The sequence below is a fragment of the Bombus vosnesenskii genome, unplaced genomic scaffold, assembly GCF_011952255.1.
Source record: "Bombus vosnesenskii isolate JDL3184/JDL3185 unplaced genomic scaffold, Bvos_JDL3184-5_v1.1 scf7180000013316, whole genome shotgun sequence".
Taxonomy (NCBI): Eukaryota; Metazoa; Arthropoda; class Insecta; order Hymenoptera; family Apidae; genus Bombus; species Bombus vosnesenskii.
The window spans coordinates 3,885,904-3,905,236 of record NW_022882962.1 but is presented as its reverse complement, the minus strand read 5'-3'; the positions used below and the strand labels follow the sequence as shown (position 1 = coordinate 3,905,236).

At 39.5% G+C, this 19,333-nt stretch overlaps 1 protein-coding gene across 8 annotated transcripts in view; it reads right to left on the bottom strand.

Moving 5' to 3' along the window:
• Window positions 1-19,333, bottom strand: part of LOC117235519 (RNA binding protein fox-1 homolog 2) — a 185,334-nt gene that overhangs the window by 17,307 nt on the left and 148,694 nt on the right. For 4 of the 8 annotated variants that reach the window (XM_033497636.1, XM_033497631.1, XM_033497632.1 and 1 more), the window contains one exon: window positions 8,315-8,462. In XM_033497636.1, the coding sequence (XP_033353527.1) occupies window positions 8,315-8,462 (148 nt within the window). Of the gene's footprint in view, window positions 1-2,719; window positions 2,874-8,314; window positions 8,463-19,333 lie in introns of all 8 variants that reach the window. The other 4 variants (XM_033497635.1, XM_033497628.1, XM_033497629.1 and 1 more) reach the window with 1 other exon arrangement.

Below are 19,333 nucleotides of genomic sequence, written 5' to 3'. Positions count from 1 at the left end.
TTTTATAATATCATTCACATTGTCCGATATCCTCTTGGAAAAATATCCATTTTCTTTACATTAGCTATACTGTAATTAAAAATTTAATTAATACATCCAATTGACGTTCCGGAAGAAAAATAACATTATCAGAGAAGGTATGATAAGAAAATGTTGCATATCTAAATTTCTTCAAATTAATATATCCTTAAGCGATTAATTTTTAAAATCCTCTATAAACCTCGTACTTCCTTTTTATTTAAATATCGAAAATATCAACGCTATAAAAGTTTCTCTATCAACCGCACCAAGTTCACGATGATCACGTTTATCCGTTCGAGGCTTCCTTTAACCTCTGATAATTCCTCCTTGCAAACAAGTTCCTCTCAAGCAAGTTTCTTTACAAACCTCCTCCTCCACTATCCGCCGATCGTATTTTCACGTTCACAAGAAAAAAAAAAAAAGAAACGCTTCGTTATCGTGTAATATTGGTTTATCTATGTTGACTAAAAGGCTTTTTAAAGTGCGTTCTATAGAAGGTTCTCTCTGGGGAAAAGGAAATTGCGATTGACCTGGTGGAAAGGTTACATCGGTGCATGCAGGATGATTTCGACAAGCAGACTATAACGAGCGAGACACGTGCAAGAGGGCTGGTCGCAGTGGGTAACCAGAAGAGCGGGCTGGATTTCGATGACACTCGATGATCCGCGGCGACAAATTGGCAGAATTTCTGTACGGTCGTCGGTCGACGCGCAAAACTGGATCGGCTGTTGAACGAAGTGTGAATTTCCACGTGAAACTACGGCGTCGACGTGGCCGGCTGTTGCGTTCGAGAGAGGAACGTGATATAGGTAGGAAGAAATCCGGGTCAGTAACTCGAATATTCCTTATTCGCCAGTCTCGTTAAAAAATATTTCATCCGACGAGCAACTCAGGGAAATCCGATGAAACAGCTCTGTTGCAAAGTGCTTTTGCTATATCGTGTATCTTGTATTTCTCTTGCGTATCTATGTTCGTGTTATCTTGTATTTATAAAACGATTTGTAATTTTATTTCGAGATCCTGAATTTTCACCTGTCGGCTTGTGTAAAACGCCAAGACGAGACATCTCATTTTATGTTCGCTAATATTCAAATTTTTCGAACTAATTGTAATATATAATATATGTTCTGAAGATTATTTGTAATTTCATTTCGAAGTCACGTATTAGAAAAGATGATTCTTCGCTCAAGTTACCAAGGCAATTTTCAGCAAAAAGATATATTTTTTATTGAAAGATATGTATCCGTAGAAATCTGATAGTTTAATATAGCATTTTATTAATTTTTAATTCCAAAAACGTATTGTACAAACTTGCAAACGTATTTTAGAAACGAGTCGGTTTATTAAGTTTATTCATTTTCTATCTGTGTTGTAATTACGATTGAAAAATCTTTTAATTCGACCAAAAATTGTCTTCGTCTCGTTTTAACTACTAAGAAACTTGTGAAAATTCTTTACTATTCCATTACACGACCGATATGTAGGGATATTCGTATTATCGACAATGTTAACGATTTTAAAGTGACACAATGGATAGTTTGCTCGACGACAGTTGACAACTACGCTATCCATTCTGAAACAACATTCTCAGAAACGAGCTGGCTGGAACTACAACTACCACGAACTTCGTACAACGAATATCACCATCCTTTGTGCCAGAACAAGCACTTGAACGACTTCTTCTGTACTCTGAACACCTCGTGAACTATACGATCTCCCATTCACGGACTTAAACAGTGTATCTCTTAAACTTTCTCACGTAACTGTTCCAACTTACAAACTTTGCCGCTCCAATTAAAGCTTGTGTGTGTGCCAAGACCCCAGACATGCCTCGAACCCAGTGAACTTTGCTACTTTGTTACAGAGCTGTTCGTGTACTAAAACTTCGTCTTACTCTTTAACGTTATCCCCTCTATATTCAATAATCGCCAGGCTAAATATACGAGACCGTTTTATAAATAACGTGCATTTTCTGAGAATTCAGACAGACGTTTCTTCTACAAATAGAGAATTTTGATGAGACGACAAATGATCATAGAAAAATTGGGGAGTACAGGGCATTGATTAATTCGTTAAGAAGCATAATTCGTCGAAATTTATGCGTAGCAATTACACGAACACGGTGTCATTAGGAATTACACGTTGCTTCGTTAAGATACAAAAAAATGTGTATTCTAACAAATTATTAAATTTTCTATTCCCTCTTATCTTACGAAGCAGCCCTATAAATAATTCCGTTATTTTAAGTCCGCCCCTCAGAAAAGCAACATTCGTTACCGAAAGGTTAGACTTCAGCTTCTCGCGCAAATTAATCTTTTCCTGTAACGAACCATAATTGAACCGATATAATTTAAACACAGATTCATTTTTACCTGTAATAAAATTGCAACGAGTAATCTACTTCGGGTATTACGCATATTTTTCTACCTTCTTTACATTTTTATATACGAGTACCATTAAAATCTACAAAAATCCGTGCCTCAACGATGTAATTTATATTTTCAATTACACGCGATATCTCAATCTCTTTTTCATTTAAACTGAAAACCTCGAAATTCCGCCATTTGATAGATCACGCATCCAGCAACCCCGCTGATTAAAAGTTACCCGCTGCGGCTTCGAAATACCAAAAGTACCGTTGAATTGCCATCGTTGGATGGCGCGTCGAGGACGGCGCAGAACGTCGGAATCTACTTACGCAGGTGCGAAGGGATGCAGGGCCGTGGCCGCAGCCGCGGCTGCGAGCGGCCCCGGGTTTCTGGCAAGAGCCAACGCCGCTGCACTGGTTGGGAAAGCTGCTCTCGCAGCGCCCACTCTTCCTCGTTGGATGGCAACTCCTCTCAGCGCCGCTGCTGTAACAACACACACAAACGCACATGCCAATGCTTGCCTACCTTCTTCGTAGCGCTTTTACAGCGTCGGTTAGTGTTTGTGCTGCCGGCCAAAATCGCTTCGCTGGCTCTTCTCTTTCTCTACTTTCTTCGACGTTCATCGATATTCTCCTTTTTTCTTTTCTTTTTTTTTTTTTTTCTTGGAGATAAATCGTTGACAAACCAAGGGCGACGACAAGACGAGATTAGACGAATTTCAGGGAGTTGAACGGGCTCAGGGAAACTTTCGACCACGGACGGAAGGTTTGGAAAATCTTGGAAACGCTCGTTGCACCAAAGAAGGCGATTCCTTTGAAATTCCCATGGAAATTCGATGGAAGTTAACCAGACGTTTAAAAATTGATTTCTTTGCGCGAAACTATCGTAACAACGGATCCTACCGATTTATCCCGTTTCTGTCATTCAAATATCTATTTCAGCATCGTATACTCGAGCGACAGGCGGAATCGCACGTTTGAAGGGAAGATTAAAACGACGAATCGATAAATGAATTAGAAGTATAATCAAAGATTATGGAGGCACGGAGATCTGAATCTCGAGATGTACGCTCGGATGTACCTGATTCTGACAAGAAGAAGGACCGACGTTATCCGTTTTCCTTCGAGAAACGACGACGGAGAGATTCGGATTTTCTCATAAATAGTTGGCTGCAGCGTTACCGATCCAGTCGAACAGAGTCTAAGAAAAGTAGCCAATATCTGGAGAAAAGGTATGTTGGGAAACCAACTACGTCTAAGTATAGTCCATCAGCTGCAGCTGATGAAAACCGACGCATGGAAATTGCTTCTACGTCTGCAGATACTTCTCAGACCGTGAAACTTCCCAAACCTACTATAAACATCGATCGGATAACACCTAAGGAAGACGACACACCTGTGAGTGCAGTAAAATTTTCTCTGTCGCAGGAACGGCAGGAAGCTCCAAGACTCAGAAATATTTGGAGTAAATGCAGAAGATTTTGCGGGAGACCCGTGTGCTAACTCACGTTGGTCATATTTTTCTGCGCTCTGTTGCCGCGTGTCTTGACATACTTTGCTGTTTTCCTCCTGGACAAGTTCAGGAAGAAGAGGCAATTTCTTTCTTCGGGGGAAAACTTGAAAGCGTAAATGTCGTTGGAACGTCGATGAGTCCAAAAGACGAAGATATCGAATAAACTAAATACCAAAGATTTGCGTGGAGTGTTGGAAGTTACGCAGAACGCGTACGTGAATTCCGTAAGGTTCAGAAGAGTTTCCGAACGTGCACCAGGAATCTACATCCTTCCAAGATGAATGATATCCGTGAATGAAATAGTTTTGACGAATATTTGGCTAAAATTGCTCATGGCCAAAATTTTGGCTGAAGTAAAGTTCAACGAACTTCTTTGGGACATTTCATGGCGCTTCAAAATACACGTGTCCGTCATTCGTGTACAACGAACCAGGCAAAGAATGACGTGTAATTCCATTCCAACAATTCTTAAGAAACCATAGGGTCGACATAGATCTCGACACGAGTATCGATTACAAGATAGAAATCGACTGAAAAATCTCAATAACAACGCTTCTACACAGTTTGTTCGAACCTTTCGGAAGAATTGATATTTTAGATAGGAAGATAAAATCCGAGCGATCAGCCACGAAGAACTGATATTTTAGATAGGAAGATAAAATCCGGCTGATCAGCAACGAATTCAGATAGAGCAGAGTGATAAATCGTCATCGACGATTCTTTGGTGAAAGGTGGCAGAGAACGAGCGAGCTTTCAATGTAACGATCAAAGACGAGAAATTTGGTCGACTGTTGGAGCGACAATTAGGATGAAATCGGGTGTTCGTGCAGCTCGTTCCGTTGATGGAACTCTTGGAAGACGACGGTTCTTTCGGCGCCCGGAAATGCTTGCATCGGCGGCGTATCCGGCCTCGATTGATCGCAGACAGACTCTCTCGGTCCTTTGATCCGGACAGTGAAGCAATAAAAACTGATGTTTCTTGCCTACCTTTTGTCCGAGCTGTCACCGTGTGTGCGTGTGCCTCAACTAACTCGTTGTCTTTAGACTTCAGCATCGGTCCACGTTCAACTTCCGCCTCGAAGAGATCAAGGAGCGTTTGTGCGACTAGCGTCTTTTGTTTCTTTTCCTCCCTCACTTTTATCGTACGATCTTTTTTTGCTTTATCGTCGCAAAGTTCAGAGAGAAGGAAAAGCGACTTGTAAAGCAAAGTGTATCAGTAAGCGCTCAGTTGATGTAATTTAGTTCGTTTAACGAAGTAAACTTTCTTTCTCTGTCGCTCGGCCAACTTTCTTCAGCTATTAATCCAGATATGCCTGTTAATTAAGATTCTGATAGCGAGACAATTCTTTTTTATTTCCAGATTTCTGCCAACACTCGCGTTTCACTTAATATCTTTTGCTTGTTAAGCTCAGTTGCAACAACAAACTAACCATCGATATCAATAATGATATAAGAATTTACTTAACACGTTCAATTTAAATAACAAATAGAGGTTTTAAATATTCGGTAGAAGAAAATGATATTATTTATTATTATAATGTATAAAGTAGAATATGTATTATTTTTTAAAAATAGTACGAAGCAAAAATTCACTTATATCTGGATTAATTACAGAAAAGAATCTAATTTTTTTTTTTAAATATCGATACTGATACGAACGTTTGAAATTTTTGACAATATTTAACAATTTTCCCGGGGGTTTTTCCAAACTCGCTTGCTCCTTTTCTTTCTCTATCGTGCGCTCCGAATCTCTTCAAGAAACAGAGGTCTCCGTGGGGATTAGTACAAAAGAGAGAAAATTATTGGCGCAGCTGGCTACAGGCTAGAAAACTTGATACAACGAGCAACAAGTAAAACATCAACAATCAACAACAGCAACGGAATAAGTATTAAACAATCAACTACCGTGCAAGTGTCGCACGTGTGGTTAGCGCGAGTACAAAAACGGAAGTTAAAAACCAGAGCCGCTTATTCGACTGGATGGTTACAGAAGCCAGACCTGATATCCGGTCGCTATTTAGTACAATACAAAATTTGGGGTGTGCGTCAAGAAAACAAGACTAGAGCGTGATGCATTTTACAGCAGGCACATTCCAAAAACACATTGGTAAGATCGTGAGAGTTAAACAAGAGAATAAATCGAACATCGCAACGAATCGATCTGTGGTCTGGCGAATGTCCTCTTAAAACCATATTCTCGAAAGATCTTCCGTTTCTTTCGATTTAATAAAATTTATCTACGTCTGCGAAAATTGAATTGAGCTCTAATTGTACTTTTCAATCATTACGTACTAAAGGAATTTCCAGGTAGAAATTCAAAATTCGTTGGCCTATCTTCATCGGTTTTCATAGTGACGTGTATGTCCTCCAATTAACGATAATTAATTAATGGGTTAACGACCGGATACCGGTCGGGGTTGGTACTGATGAACATGAGCCGTGGCAAGCTGGGTATTCAATAACGTGATCCCGAAACATCCAAAAATGTGGAGAATTCAATTTCCTGAACGTTATTCCGCGCTCGTGCAAATAAAAACCAATCGATCCGAAGAAACTAAAAATATGCACGAAGAAAGCGGAACGAGAAAGATTCGTGCACGTTTATCGAATAGTTTCTCAAGACGAACGATTTGAAATAAAGCTAAGATCTCCGTTAAATGAATATGAATTCTAATAGAAATTCTGTACGAGTAAAATTTATAATTAATATCGCGAATTTTATAAGGAATATATGTCTCGATAAAAATTCTAATAAAAATTCTATCGGAGATCAAAGATTCGAAATAGGCCAACGATGTTTCGACACGTTGCGAAACAAATGGAAAGAGAATTAAAGGGGTTGAGAAAACAAAACAAAAAAAAAAAAAAAGAAACAAAGCAAAAAAGAAGAGAAAATACACAATCCACGTTGGACCACAGATCGATAATCGTCGCGTATGTAACGTCGCCCTAAATGGCGTGTGGGGTTTGCTAATTACGTGAAAGAAACATCGATAATGTGTGCCCCAGAGAGAAGAAGGTTGCTGAGGAAGGGCGTAACGGTGTAGAATGGAAAAAAAAGAAGAGAAAAGGGGGTGGAGAAAGAAAGAAAGAAACGGTGGTGCTCGACGAATAGTCGTGGCGAGAATGCAACAGCACCGTCGCTTCCGATGTATTCTCCCCGTTCTCGTTGTTTCGTTCTTCGAACTCGAAGATCCTCTCGACGCTGCGTATCGTGTATTTCGTGTCATCTTTTCTTTTTTTGTCACAAAGGAAACGCATCTGTTATTGTCTGTGTGCATTGTACGATCAGGGTAAATGGAGTAAAGGAGTGAGAGTTGACGCGTCGAAGAAAAGAAAAAAAACAGATCGGAGGAAAAGCAGGATAATACGGTGGAGAAGCTTCGATAAATTTCGTCAAAAGAGATTGCCTCTTAAATCAACGCGAAGAACATCGACTTCTTGCAAAGTATTCTTCGTCGAGTGGATGGAACGATGGCCAAATCGTGTTACGAATGTTAGCACGAAACAGAAGCTAAAACAAAAGGTAGATACGCAATTTGTGGAAACGCGAGATCGTTCAATTATCCGAAAATACGCGGTAGGCATCGCGGTGTCGGGTTTCCGTGCAATTCAAAGAGTAGTCTTTTTAATTAATTCGTTTTAATCGCACCCTGCTAATCTGCTTTATCGATTACGCGGCCATTGCACGATCGCTGTTAATTAAGTCAGCCTACTAGAACGCTGACTAACTAATTCGACCGCTTGCTCTCCGCAGAGGGAATCTTTTTGGAAAATCGACGTTCAACGAGGATATCGCGATGGTCATCCTCGATTTCGAAGAAATTACATCCACTTGCAGCTCTTCGACGGAGGCAATCTCTCAACTAACGAGGTTTTGCGGTTCGTCGAGGGAAAAGATGTCTCTTAATTTCGTTTAATCGACGAATTCCAAATGTCGAGGAGTAAAAAGAAGAGGAAAAGATCTATCGAAGTAACAAATAAATCGCGAATGTTAATGGAAAACAGAAAATATACAAAAATATAAATTTACACGAACATTCACGATCTACGAACGAGCCTAAAATCTACGCTTCCTGTCAAGAAGAGAAATTGCAAAAATTCCCATCGCGAAACGCTCGTTCGAGATCTGTCGATCTTGCTTCGGCTCGTCATCGCGACGATAATAACGTCCGAAGCTTCCTGTACCGATAGCATCGATCAGACGACGACAAAAGAGACGTTCGTTCCCCTTGACATCGGCGCGTTTCTGAAAATTCCGAAGCCGAGGAATCGTGACGATGGAGAAACCGGGTTAGCGGAACAAAGAATAAGAAGAGGATGGAACGTCGGGGAATAAGTGACGTGCTGGTGTGTGGTTTCGTTGAATCTCGCGTCGCTTCCGGGCTGGATTATTAGAAGTCTCTCTGTACCTTCGTCTCGCCGCCGCCCTGGGTGCAAGGACGAGCGGTGCAGCTGCAGGGGATGGGGTCACCGCGGCTGCGGCGACTGCTGCAGCTGCAGCTGCCGATGGCGCCGCCGCCCCAAGCCAGCTCCACGGCATGGCCGGCAACCTGTATCCTGTTTTTGTCAGAAACTGTTAGTTCGTTGCATCGTCGTACCATTATTCTCGCGATTATAGGCTACATCACGTCCCGATCAATCCCTATTTGCCACTGTGGATCTTTGTTTTTCTTAAACTTGCCCGTTATACCATTAAAGTACCATTTATACACAGGCTCGCGAAAGTATTCGATCATATGTAAACGTTTTTCACGCACACATCTTATATAGAAAGATTTTGAAATTTCATTAGTAAGATCGTATTGATAATGTTTATAATAAATAGATCTGAAAATGTATATTTAACGCTTATACATTTAAAATAACTGAGATCAGATGCACGCTGTGTACTAATTCTTTTACTAAACGTACGTGTCCAATATCTGTCTGTATTTCTTTATACACTGTCAGATTGGTTTCGATATAAAATCACAGCAATTGTGTTTTATCGCAGTGCCAATGAAATTCCAAAATGCTTGATGTAACACATACAACATGAACATAAGAGTTTTCTATGGTAAATGCTCGAATACTTTTACGAGTCGGTATAACTCAGCGATACGTGAGTATATACGGTATACATGAGCATATACACGTGTAATATAGAAGTGTAATCGATAATCTATTATTGCTTCATAATTTATTATTATTAAGAATATATTACTTTAGAGATGATTTAGCGTTAATTATGTCGATTCGAGTTTGAACTGACTACTCTCTGTGTTACAGTGCATGTGATTTGTTATAGAGGGAGCATAGTAATTGGACGTCGACGATAATATATATTGATTGGTAGGGCGTTTCCGGAACAATTTAATACGTCTGATTGGTTATTGCTTGGGATTATGTTCATACCTGTGGTACATTTCTGGCTCGATATTCTGAGTATCTGCATTAATGTTTCAGGGTGTTCCCTGTTTTATTAGGAGTTTATTGGAAAGTTGGATCCACGGTGCCGATTAGGGGTTGAAAATGGCAGCTTGTCGTTAAAGTATCTCTCTGTTTCATTAATGCGCGTATTATTGTCCGTGACACGGAAATACCATTTTGGAAATGTTTGGTCGAATGATCGATAACCTTCGATACGTAGCGCGACCTCCACGGACAACAAACACGCGATCCGATGAATTAATTGACATTTACAGTTTTACAATTATGGCATTCTCGGTGTCAGTTAGCGAGTATGTTTCTATTAGAAAGTTATTTCTTTTTTAGTTTATATTTGCTTCTTCTCGTCTCATCCTTCTGTCTTTTGTTTCCTCCTCATTTCGCGAGAAAATAATTCGATCAACGAACCTCTTCGATCCTATTTTATAATTCTATTCCGATCACACGAGATCGATCGTTTTCTTTATCTTTTCTCTGATAAAATCAACGATAAATTTAATGAAAACATCAATCAGCGAGTCACGCCGATTCGAAGAACTGTTTTCTGTAGGAAATTTAAATAAACTCCACCTTATCTCTCCCTTATTTTCTAATCTCCTAACAATTACAATAAAGCAGAACTTTATCGACGCTGATCATCTTTCACCTAAATCAGGAAGTAGCAACGATATCGAAGATAAACTTATATGGAAGACAAGCTGATATCGAACACAGGAAACATATACATGCAAAATATTTTTCTTTTCTTAAAGATATATTTAAGCCCTGAATCAATCCTGGTTCGCGAGCAACGTAGAATTATCCGCAATATTTCTTACCTAAACCAAGATTACTAATAACAGAGGACAAAAATCCTAATAAATTCCAGTTAAGCTATCACGAAGAATTGAACCTTCCTGCTATTCCTACGATCGAGTTATAAGCTTGAACGATAGTGACTACACACGATATCGTTATCGTGGAATTGCAGAATGGCCACGAGAAAGGGGGTTTCACCGACAAAAGGAATTCAACACCGTCCCCACGAATCGTCCAGGCGAATTACAGAAGCGTGGGTAACGCGAGAAACGGCATAATCAAATATCGGAACAGATTAACACCATCGCGAAACCGCGTATTCAAATTTCATGCAGATCTCCGCGTCACTGCGGTCTGCGTTTCGCAACCGGCAGTTGCGATTCGTTAGGAACAACGTTTCGATATGGATTTATTAAATTCCAGGTATTCTCGTTTAATTACGAATTTTCTGCCGAACCACTGTCATTCTTCCCTCTGTATATTGTACCATCATTTTCGCATATCTCCCGTGACTCTGTGTTCTCGAGTATTTAGCGAGAAATCGTTTATTACAAGGAATTTCCGAAATTTTTCTGAAGCTTATAAATTCCCAAGAATCTTTTCTTAGTATTTCAGAAACGCGATTCTTCTTCCTTTGTTCCAAATCGTGCATCACGATTCTATTTCTTACGTTTTCAAAATATTTGCCAATTAGGAGGAACCATAAACGAGCAACATCATGAAGAATACACAACGTTCGTGTCGTGGCTTTTTCTATAAATTTAGATCTAAATAAAAGGTATTATAAAAGTTGTTAGAAACAAATTGAGAATTTCAAAAACGTTGAAACAATGTTCTATCTCATGCAGACAATTTTCCGAAACGCAAACTATTTGGAAAGTGACCGTAAGTAGCTTCGTTTTAATTAATTTTTTAATTCTAACAAGGATAATTTTTCCAAATCTAAAATAATGAAACTAGTCGCTGCGAAAATCCACTGAATCACGTCGAAATAGCTTTGACTAACTATACGATATTTTCGAGATACATACTCGCTTTTCGATTCGAAAGGAAGGTACATATTTAATGTGCACGAACCTAACAGTATTGGATGTCGCGGTTGTCAGAAAGCAAGTTACCCCGGTGGAACAAGAGCAGTCTAAAACTATAGCAAACTATGAGAAATCGCAACGGTAGCGAGCATTCAATTTTCATTGCGGAGAAATCGATGCTTCTCTCTGTTCCTATTTTACGACAATCGTTCAAAAACTTCTATTTACGTGTTTCTATCGATTTTCCAATCGGCTAGAACTTCCAACCTAACGCAAAGTTTCCTTCGTACAATCGACTATCGGTAACATTTTTCTAATTTTTTCGTTGCAGCTTCTCCATAATTTCGTACGCAATAATATTGTACATCGGTCGTTCGGTCTTTTATTGTACGAAGGGCGAACTTACACGATCTCCCGGGAGTTTTTTAATTAAAATTCCGTATTTCCATAACGATACTCGTTCGGCGAACCGAGACAATGTATTATTAATTAACTCGGCCTCCCGTCGACGTTGATTTACTCGTGCAACAATACGCCGCCTATTTATCCGCGAATACGATTGAACTGCTAATTAGGACTGCGTTTATTTATCGACTCCTCGTCAATCCGACTGACACGACTCGCGATGAAAACCCTCGATTATTGTTTCTCTTTCTTTTCTCTTCTTCTTTTCTGCACAGTTCTCCATCAACGTTCGCGTAATTGCACGCCCATTACGATTCCATGTTTCTTCGTTTGTATCGTTGAAATCAAATACAAGATTCTTCGTATACAATGCGGTTTAAACAAGAGAAAATAAAACAGCAATTACGATGAATGGAAATTGTTAGTATCGCTTGAAATTTAACAGCTATGCGTTACGCGTTTACCGATTTTTCGATCGACCACGAGCAACATTCATTGTACGCGATATAATTTAACCAGAAATTATAAAAATGAAATTATCATAAATGAAAATTGCGAATGTATTTAATATTCAATTGACACGTGTCCATTGATACTTGATCTTCAACGAGCAACAAGATTCGATAAGAGAGTCGCAGGCTATTTCACGCATTGTAACGGGGTTTATTCGCGTCGTAGGATTTCTCCCTCTCTCCCTTCGATGAAATTTCCAATTCTCGTTTCCCCTGGAACATTCTTGCCTATAAATTCCCTAGGGAGCACCGGCAGCGAGCTCGTCAAGTGGGCTTCCTGCAGCCACGCCTCGAGTACCACCGCAGTAATTAATATGATTGAATTGCCGATTCGACGCGGAGAATCGGTACATTTTGTACGATCGTTCAATAAAGGTAATGCAAATTACGACACAAGTATTTTTTCTCGTTTCGTCACGAGCTAGAAATTTCCTAGAAACGTATAAACCGTAATAATCGCACTATCCGATTATAACAGAGTATCGAATTATATCACGTTGTTATCCAATCACGGACAATTATACGTTTTTACGAGGATGTCTCTACGGAAGATATTCAAATTCCAAAAGAACCGAAGGACAGTTATACATTTTACGAGGATATCTCTGCAGAAGATATTCAAATTCCAAAAGAACCGAAGAACAGTTATACATTTTACGAGGATATCTCTAAAGAAGAAATTCGAATTCCAAAAGAACCGAAGTTCTTGGGACGAGAAATTATACTCGTAATAATCTGTACAATTATAGGATATTGATTTATATCATGTTATTATTCAATCGTTGATTATCGAACTATAGAAACTATCGTAAATATCCGCGAGAAAATCTGTACGGTAGAAGTTAATTTTTCGAGACGACATCTCCCCTTTAAAGCAACCTTCGAGCATTTTTTCGCAATATTTGCCAGACCACGAACGCGACACGGGACGAGCGCCAGAAGCGTTTCTTTTGAATTATTAAGCGGACAAATGAAACGCGCCCAGACGGAGAATCAATGAAATTTCTGCTGTTGGTTGGCAGCCACGTGCGTCGCCAGTCATTCGCGATTACGTTGAATAATTAACAGCCGCCGAATTCAGTCGTAATTAATTATGCAAATAACTAGCGCGTTCAATTTGTTATTAGATTCATTTGAATCGGCGACGATTAACGAGCCGGGCGACAACGAATTCCCTGGACGTGCAGGAAAACCCAACCCCCTTGCGGTTCACCAATGAATTACAAGGAAAATCCTCCCGTAAAATCGATGTAGGGTGGCAAGATGTATCTTTGAATAATGAATAATATCAATCATTTTGTTATTCATCGGTTATATCCATTTCGGCACGATAATTCACTCTAGTTGCTCATTAATTGATGAAATATGCGTTTTTAAGACATTGGTACGGCTCATAAAAATTGATCATTTAAAACGAATCTTTTATTTTCTTTCTCCTTCGTCGAAATCTATCAAGTACGAAGAACTATTTGAACGATTTCGAGAATTTGGAAAGAATGTTCAATTTGTACAATTCCTATTCCCTAGCCATCCATTCCACAACGATCGAATCGCCTCTATTTCGAATAAGAATTTTCAATGAATTCAAACAACAGGCAATTTCTACCGTCACACGAATATTTGTGCAATTCCTATTTCTCATAACACTCCAACCACCCTCTATTTCAACGAATCCTAAAGAATTTCCAACAAATTCGAACCAACTTCTCAGCCAATTTCTATCGCCCAAATATTTATACAATTCACTTGGCAGAAGCGAATATCCAAGAAGATTATCCAAATATTCTCAGTTTGAATAATTGCAAAGAATCAGCAACGAGTCCAAACGATAGCCGACCTCTACCATCGCACACGTATTTATACAGTTCTCATTTCCTCGCCATTCCTCGCCCAACATAAATCATCCCTTCGTCGAACCATTTAACATCCCCTCCGCTTCTCTACAAAATTCTCAAAAAAAAAAAAAAAAAAAAGAAAAAAAAGAAAGAGAAAAAGCAGAAAAAGTCCACCAACATTACCATGTAGAATCGCAAAATTTTCTCACAAAAGATCATTCAACACGATCGTAGATGCGGTGCGGAAGCGACGAGCGTGTGCTGGCGTAACCTTGAATCGATGAAAAGCCGTAGCTCCGCAGCGTCGCGGATCAATGGGAGTTGGCGCATCGGGGTTTGCGTACATCGGGAGTCATCGTCGGTCCATGAGGCTGTGAGTAATTAATACGATTGAATTCTATTCTGCAGGGCTGGTGCAGCAGCTTTGAGGCTTTCGCGCGCTGCAGAAGCTTCGGAATGGTGAGAGGAGAGGGTGGCCCGACGATGGGGTCGCAGGAGGGGTGGCTGTGCTGGCAGGGTTGCTGCGAGCGATCAATAAACGCCGCTGCCAGCATCCACCCCTGGATCTACGTCTCTCCACTCTCCCTCTTTCTCTGTCTTTTCTTTCCACCCTCTTCTTTTCTGTTTTCATCCCTCTCGACATCTTTTTTCCCTCACGCGCATCTCCTCTCGAGAAACTTCGTCGTCTCCTTCTGTCTAGAACTCGTTTCAATCTTCCATGTTCCTTCTCCGATCGTCTCTTCTCTTTCCTTCCCCTCCCCCCTTTTTTTATAAGGGTAGTTCCTAAGAGATTCGCTGTTCTGTGTCTTTGTTTCAAGATTGAAGTTCATTCTACGTTTTCCTCTTGATCGATTTTACGCGTGCCTGCCTACACGCTTCCTGTGTCTTCGTCCTTTTCTTCTTTTTTCAGTTTGTCTCTTTGTCGAGCGAAGAAATCCCTTGGATTTCACTCTCGATTTTTCCCATCGATTCTCCCACGAACGTCTTGATTTTTATTTTCGCAAGACGGCTCTCGCGCTTTCGGATACACTTTCCCTCTTTGCGTTCCCTGCCAAGGGAATTCTCGCTTGCACTCTGCGCAGTAACGTATAATACAAATTTCTGTTTCCTTTTTATATTTTTATATTCACTTTTATGTTCGCTGTTACTCCTTGTCGCGTTCAACTCTGCTCCCGCACGTACAGATATATTTCGTACTAAAAAATACCGAAAATTCTGTGCAACACTTTTTCATTAGCTGCGTCGTTTCGTTCCCTTTTAAATTCATTTTGCCGGTTAATAATATACAATTTTCCATTTCCTTTCGGTTCTATATTAAAAATAAAATGCTAAAAATTCTGCGCAATGGTTTCCCATCGTTTTCACCACGTACCCGTCTTTAGAATATATTTTCGCTTGTAATATACGATTTTTTCTTTTATCCTCTTACGTCTTTATGTATTTTATTCTATTAAAAAATATTGAAAATTCTGTGCGATAGTTTCTTTTACCATTTTTCGCTTCTTTGCCTGCTACGTCGCAATTTCTCGTTTAATTTTACTCTACTCACGGTCTCACGGTTACATCCTTTAATCTCTTAATACTTCTCATCTATCCCAGCGCCAAATATTATTTCATCGCACCGCCGTTTATTCTGCAGCATCCGTTTTTCTTTGCCCGCGCACGATTCACCTCTTTGTCCTTCAATTCGTTCCATCAACTCCTTTTTCGCTGCCTGGAGAGTTTCCGCGCGAAGAAAGGCAATAAGTCGATACAACAGAGAGAGAGAGAGAGAGAGGAGAACCAGCTCGAATTTCTCTCTCCTATTGTAGCAATTTTCTTTCGAAAGCTCCCGCGTACGTATCCGTATAGCGAAGAATTGCACGGTGAAAAGAAAACAATTCGTCTTTCTCGACGCTTCCGCAGCAAAATCACCGACTAACCGTACAAAGGATTTTTATACAGCAAATGATCCCAATGGAGAAACATTCTCTGGCTTGTTCCTCACCGAATCTCTAAACTTTCTAAAGTCAACATACTTTTTATCGTTTCTGTCATCTTCCGAACGTTTCATAGGTCTCAGCGCTGTCGAAAAAATTATAGCAACTCAGTTATCTTCCCGGAAAGTAATTCCTCGAATATCTTCGATCTCGCTAGTTGATCTCGTTAGTCCTGGAAGGGTTGAAACACTAAAAATCCTTCTTTCAATTAAAACGAATGCAAGATTGGAATGTGGAAGATTGAAAGGTCTTACCATGATTGAAACATGGAATAGAAACTCGTTTAGACGAAACTTTAGATTTCACCTGGCTGCCTGATTTACAGTTTTCCATCGACAAATCGTTCGAGAGACAGGATGACAATGTGATTTCCAAGAGAAAAGGAACGTCACGTGAGGATCGTTAAGCGAGATTGAATTAGAGACGAGGAGGGCGAATTCGCAGCCAAGAGATTAATGCGTTCGCAAAGATCGAATGTGCCGATCAACCGAATTACCTGCTGAATGATCTCTTTAAAATCGCGTTCAGATTAAATTCACGACTCGATTTCTTCTGACAACCGCTGGTTCTTCGTTCGAAGGATGAATTTTTGAAGATTCATGGAAGATAATAGAAACACGCTTTCGAGATTACACGGATAGAAAGAATCTAACGAATTTAAAGATTCCTCGATAAAGATCGACCGATATGATATTTTTCATGGATCAAAGATATTTACGTAAATTTCGCTAAATCCTTTGCGATCAAAATTCCAAAGAGATTTTCCAAGACTCTTTGCTTCTAACAAACGTATCCTATACATATAGATGAGTAGATTCGCTACACCTTCTGCAAGTGAAATTCCAAAGAATTTTCCAAGAATCGCTCGTCTCGATAAACTGCAGCCTCCATAAACATTTTATCGAATTTTTCGCGATAAAAATTCCAGAGAGATCCTTAAAAAAAAAAAAAAAAGAGAGAAAAAATATACGAAAAATTCCGAGAACCGCTAGTCTCAACAAACGTAATTAATTTAAAACTGGCTAAAAATTTCTCAACTCGTATCCTAAAAATCTCATCGACAAGAAAAAAAAAAGTCGAGAAAAATAATCGCGTCTTGTAATCACGACTCGATAGAAAGGAATAGTTACGACTCGCGACAATGATTCGCAAAAGGTGTGACAGCAGAGAAAGGAATGGCGAATAGAGGATGGAGAGGGTGACAAGAGAAGTAGAGCGAAAATAGAGTACACACATCGAGGCAGACGCGGAACACCGGCAGACCCGGGGGCGAAAAGTCAAATGCACTAGAGAACCACAGTCGCATGAGCCACGAGTAAAGCAACAGTGATTAGGTGTGTGTAGATTACTCGCTACTCCTCTTTGCCAATTATGCGTGGTAACGTCAACGTTCTCAGGACTCGACTAATGGTAATCGTCGCATGACCTGGCAATTTTCATCTTTCTTGAATAGGAGAGCGGGTTTGTCCATCTCTCGACCAGGAGAAATCACTGGACCAATCTTTTTTTGGTCAGTATTCAGTGTCGAATAGGGATGGTTTCAAATTTCAAAGGGAAAGATGCTGGCTGGATTATCGCGAAAGATTCCGAGCTCCTTTACTTTAGCCGCCTTTGCTTTCAAGCATATTTTAACCTGTTTTGAACCGAGAAAAACGAATAAACGAGTTAATTCGTCGCTTGGATTCTTAATCTCTGAAAGCTAATTATCTCTTGATCCGTGAACCATCTCTGGTTTGAAACGCGTCGTTTCGCTATTCAAACAGCAACGCGTCATTGTTCATTTTTTAAAACTCGCTGTAGATCTGAGGAATCATTCGGTCTAAAGAAATAACTTCTTAAAAATTGCTAAAATCTAAAGACTTTCAATTATTTATACGTCTAATGGGCAAATACAGATTGAAACTTTTCATTGTAATAGCTCAGGATTTGAACGAATTAACATATTTCTCTGTAGCAGTTGCGAAAGCTAAATATCACTGTCAAATATTTAGAGATTATGCGCGACTAAAATCAAGCGCATTGTCGGAAATCGAAAATCGAAGTTCGTCAAAGGGATGTCGGTAATGAGCAAAAGTTTAGGTGTAAAGTGCTCGTTTAGCTTCGGCGAACGAATGAAATTTGTGTCAAAGAAAGCGAACTTCGCGGAAAGGAGAGATCGCAGTTTAACGCGGTAACAAATTAGTTCGGCCTTAGAAAATTTCATCGAATCGAGACTCGACTTTCCAACGAGTCTTTAAACGGTTAACTTTGCCTGATAAACACTTGGAAACAGTAGCAACGGCTATCTTGTTGTCGGGCTCGGAATCTTTCGCATCTTTGAACGCTGGATCGTTCGAGGTCGGTGGACAAGGAGGATGAACTCTATTTAAATTTCAAGGTGCGAAAAACCGGAAGTTCGTTGCTCTTCGAGCAACCAACACGTGTTCCTGAAGCGGTAACAAAATGCATTCTCTGCTGGATATAACAATTAGTATACAACGATGTCGCTACACAGATAAATATTCGAAAAACTCGCAATTTCGAAAAAAAACTGGTCCGGGCCTCGTCACAGTTCTTTCATCGATCCATAATTCATGCACTAAGAAACGATTCGTTCCAGAAATAACAATCATAGTCATTAATAACGATAATAATAATATCATATAATGATCTTCGTACGAAAGCCATTCAACAGAACGGAAAGAAAAGAAGAAAAGAAAAAGAAAAAAGAAAAAAGAAACAAAGACACAAACGAATGGTACAATAGACATAGTAGGTACTGCACTCCGAGCAATGTGAGTAATTACGCAAAAAAAATAAATAGTAGATGCAGAGATTAGTATGAAAAAAAAGTGAGCTTCTCTACCGATGTTCCGTATGTTTTTCAAATGGGAAAAAAATAACGGATGAAACGAACTACCTACTGAACGATTATCTATCGAGAAAATGTATAAAAGCAGTTCCCAATGGCTCGAATGCTACACAAAACGATATCGTTCTCGCGTTTAATTCGATCGATCGCGATACTCCACGTACCGTGCTTTGTTCTTGCGAATATGTATAATGTGTTTCCTTACACGTGTACGATTATGCAATACAAAGAAGAGGATATTGTTTTTCCGTTCTTTGCTCGGTTCTTGGTTATATCGGTTGTCTGATTATTGCACGACTCGTAATATTCTATTATCTTATCGTCTTTATGATTTTTTTCTTTGTCTGCTCTGTAGATGGAGTTTATAATACGATAAGGTTAACGATAGACGTCAACTTTTAAAAATATTCCCAGATGCACTGTGTAAAGAGAATTATAATGAAAATTCGAATGAAAACAGATAGACATATTACAATCATGTTGTTATTTTTCTAGGATTTCGGTATTCATTTTGTTAAAAGCGCCTGTATGTTTTTAGTAATTTGCAAAAATGATAGTTTCGATGGATCTTAGTAGTTCTAGCGTTAAAC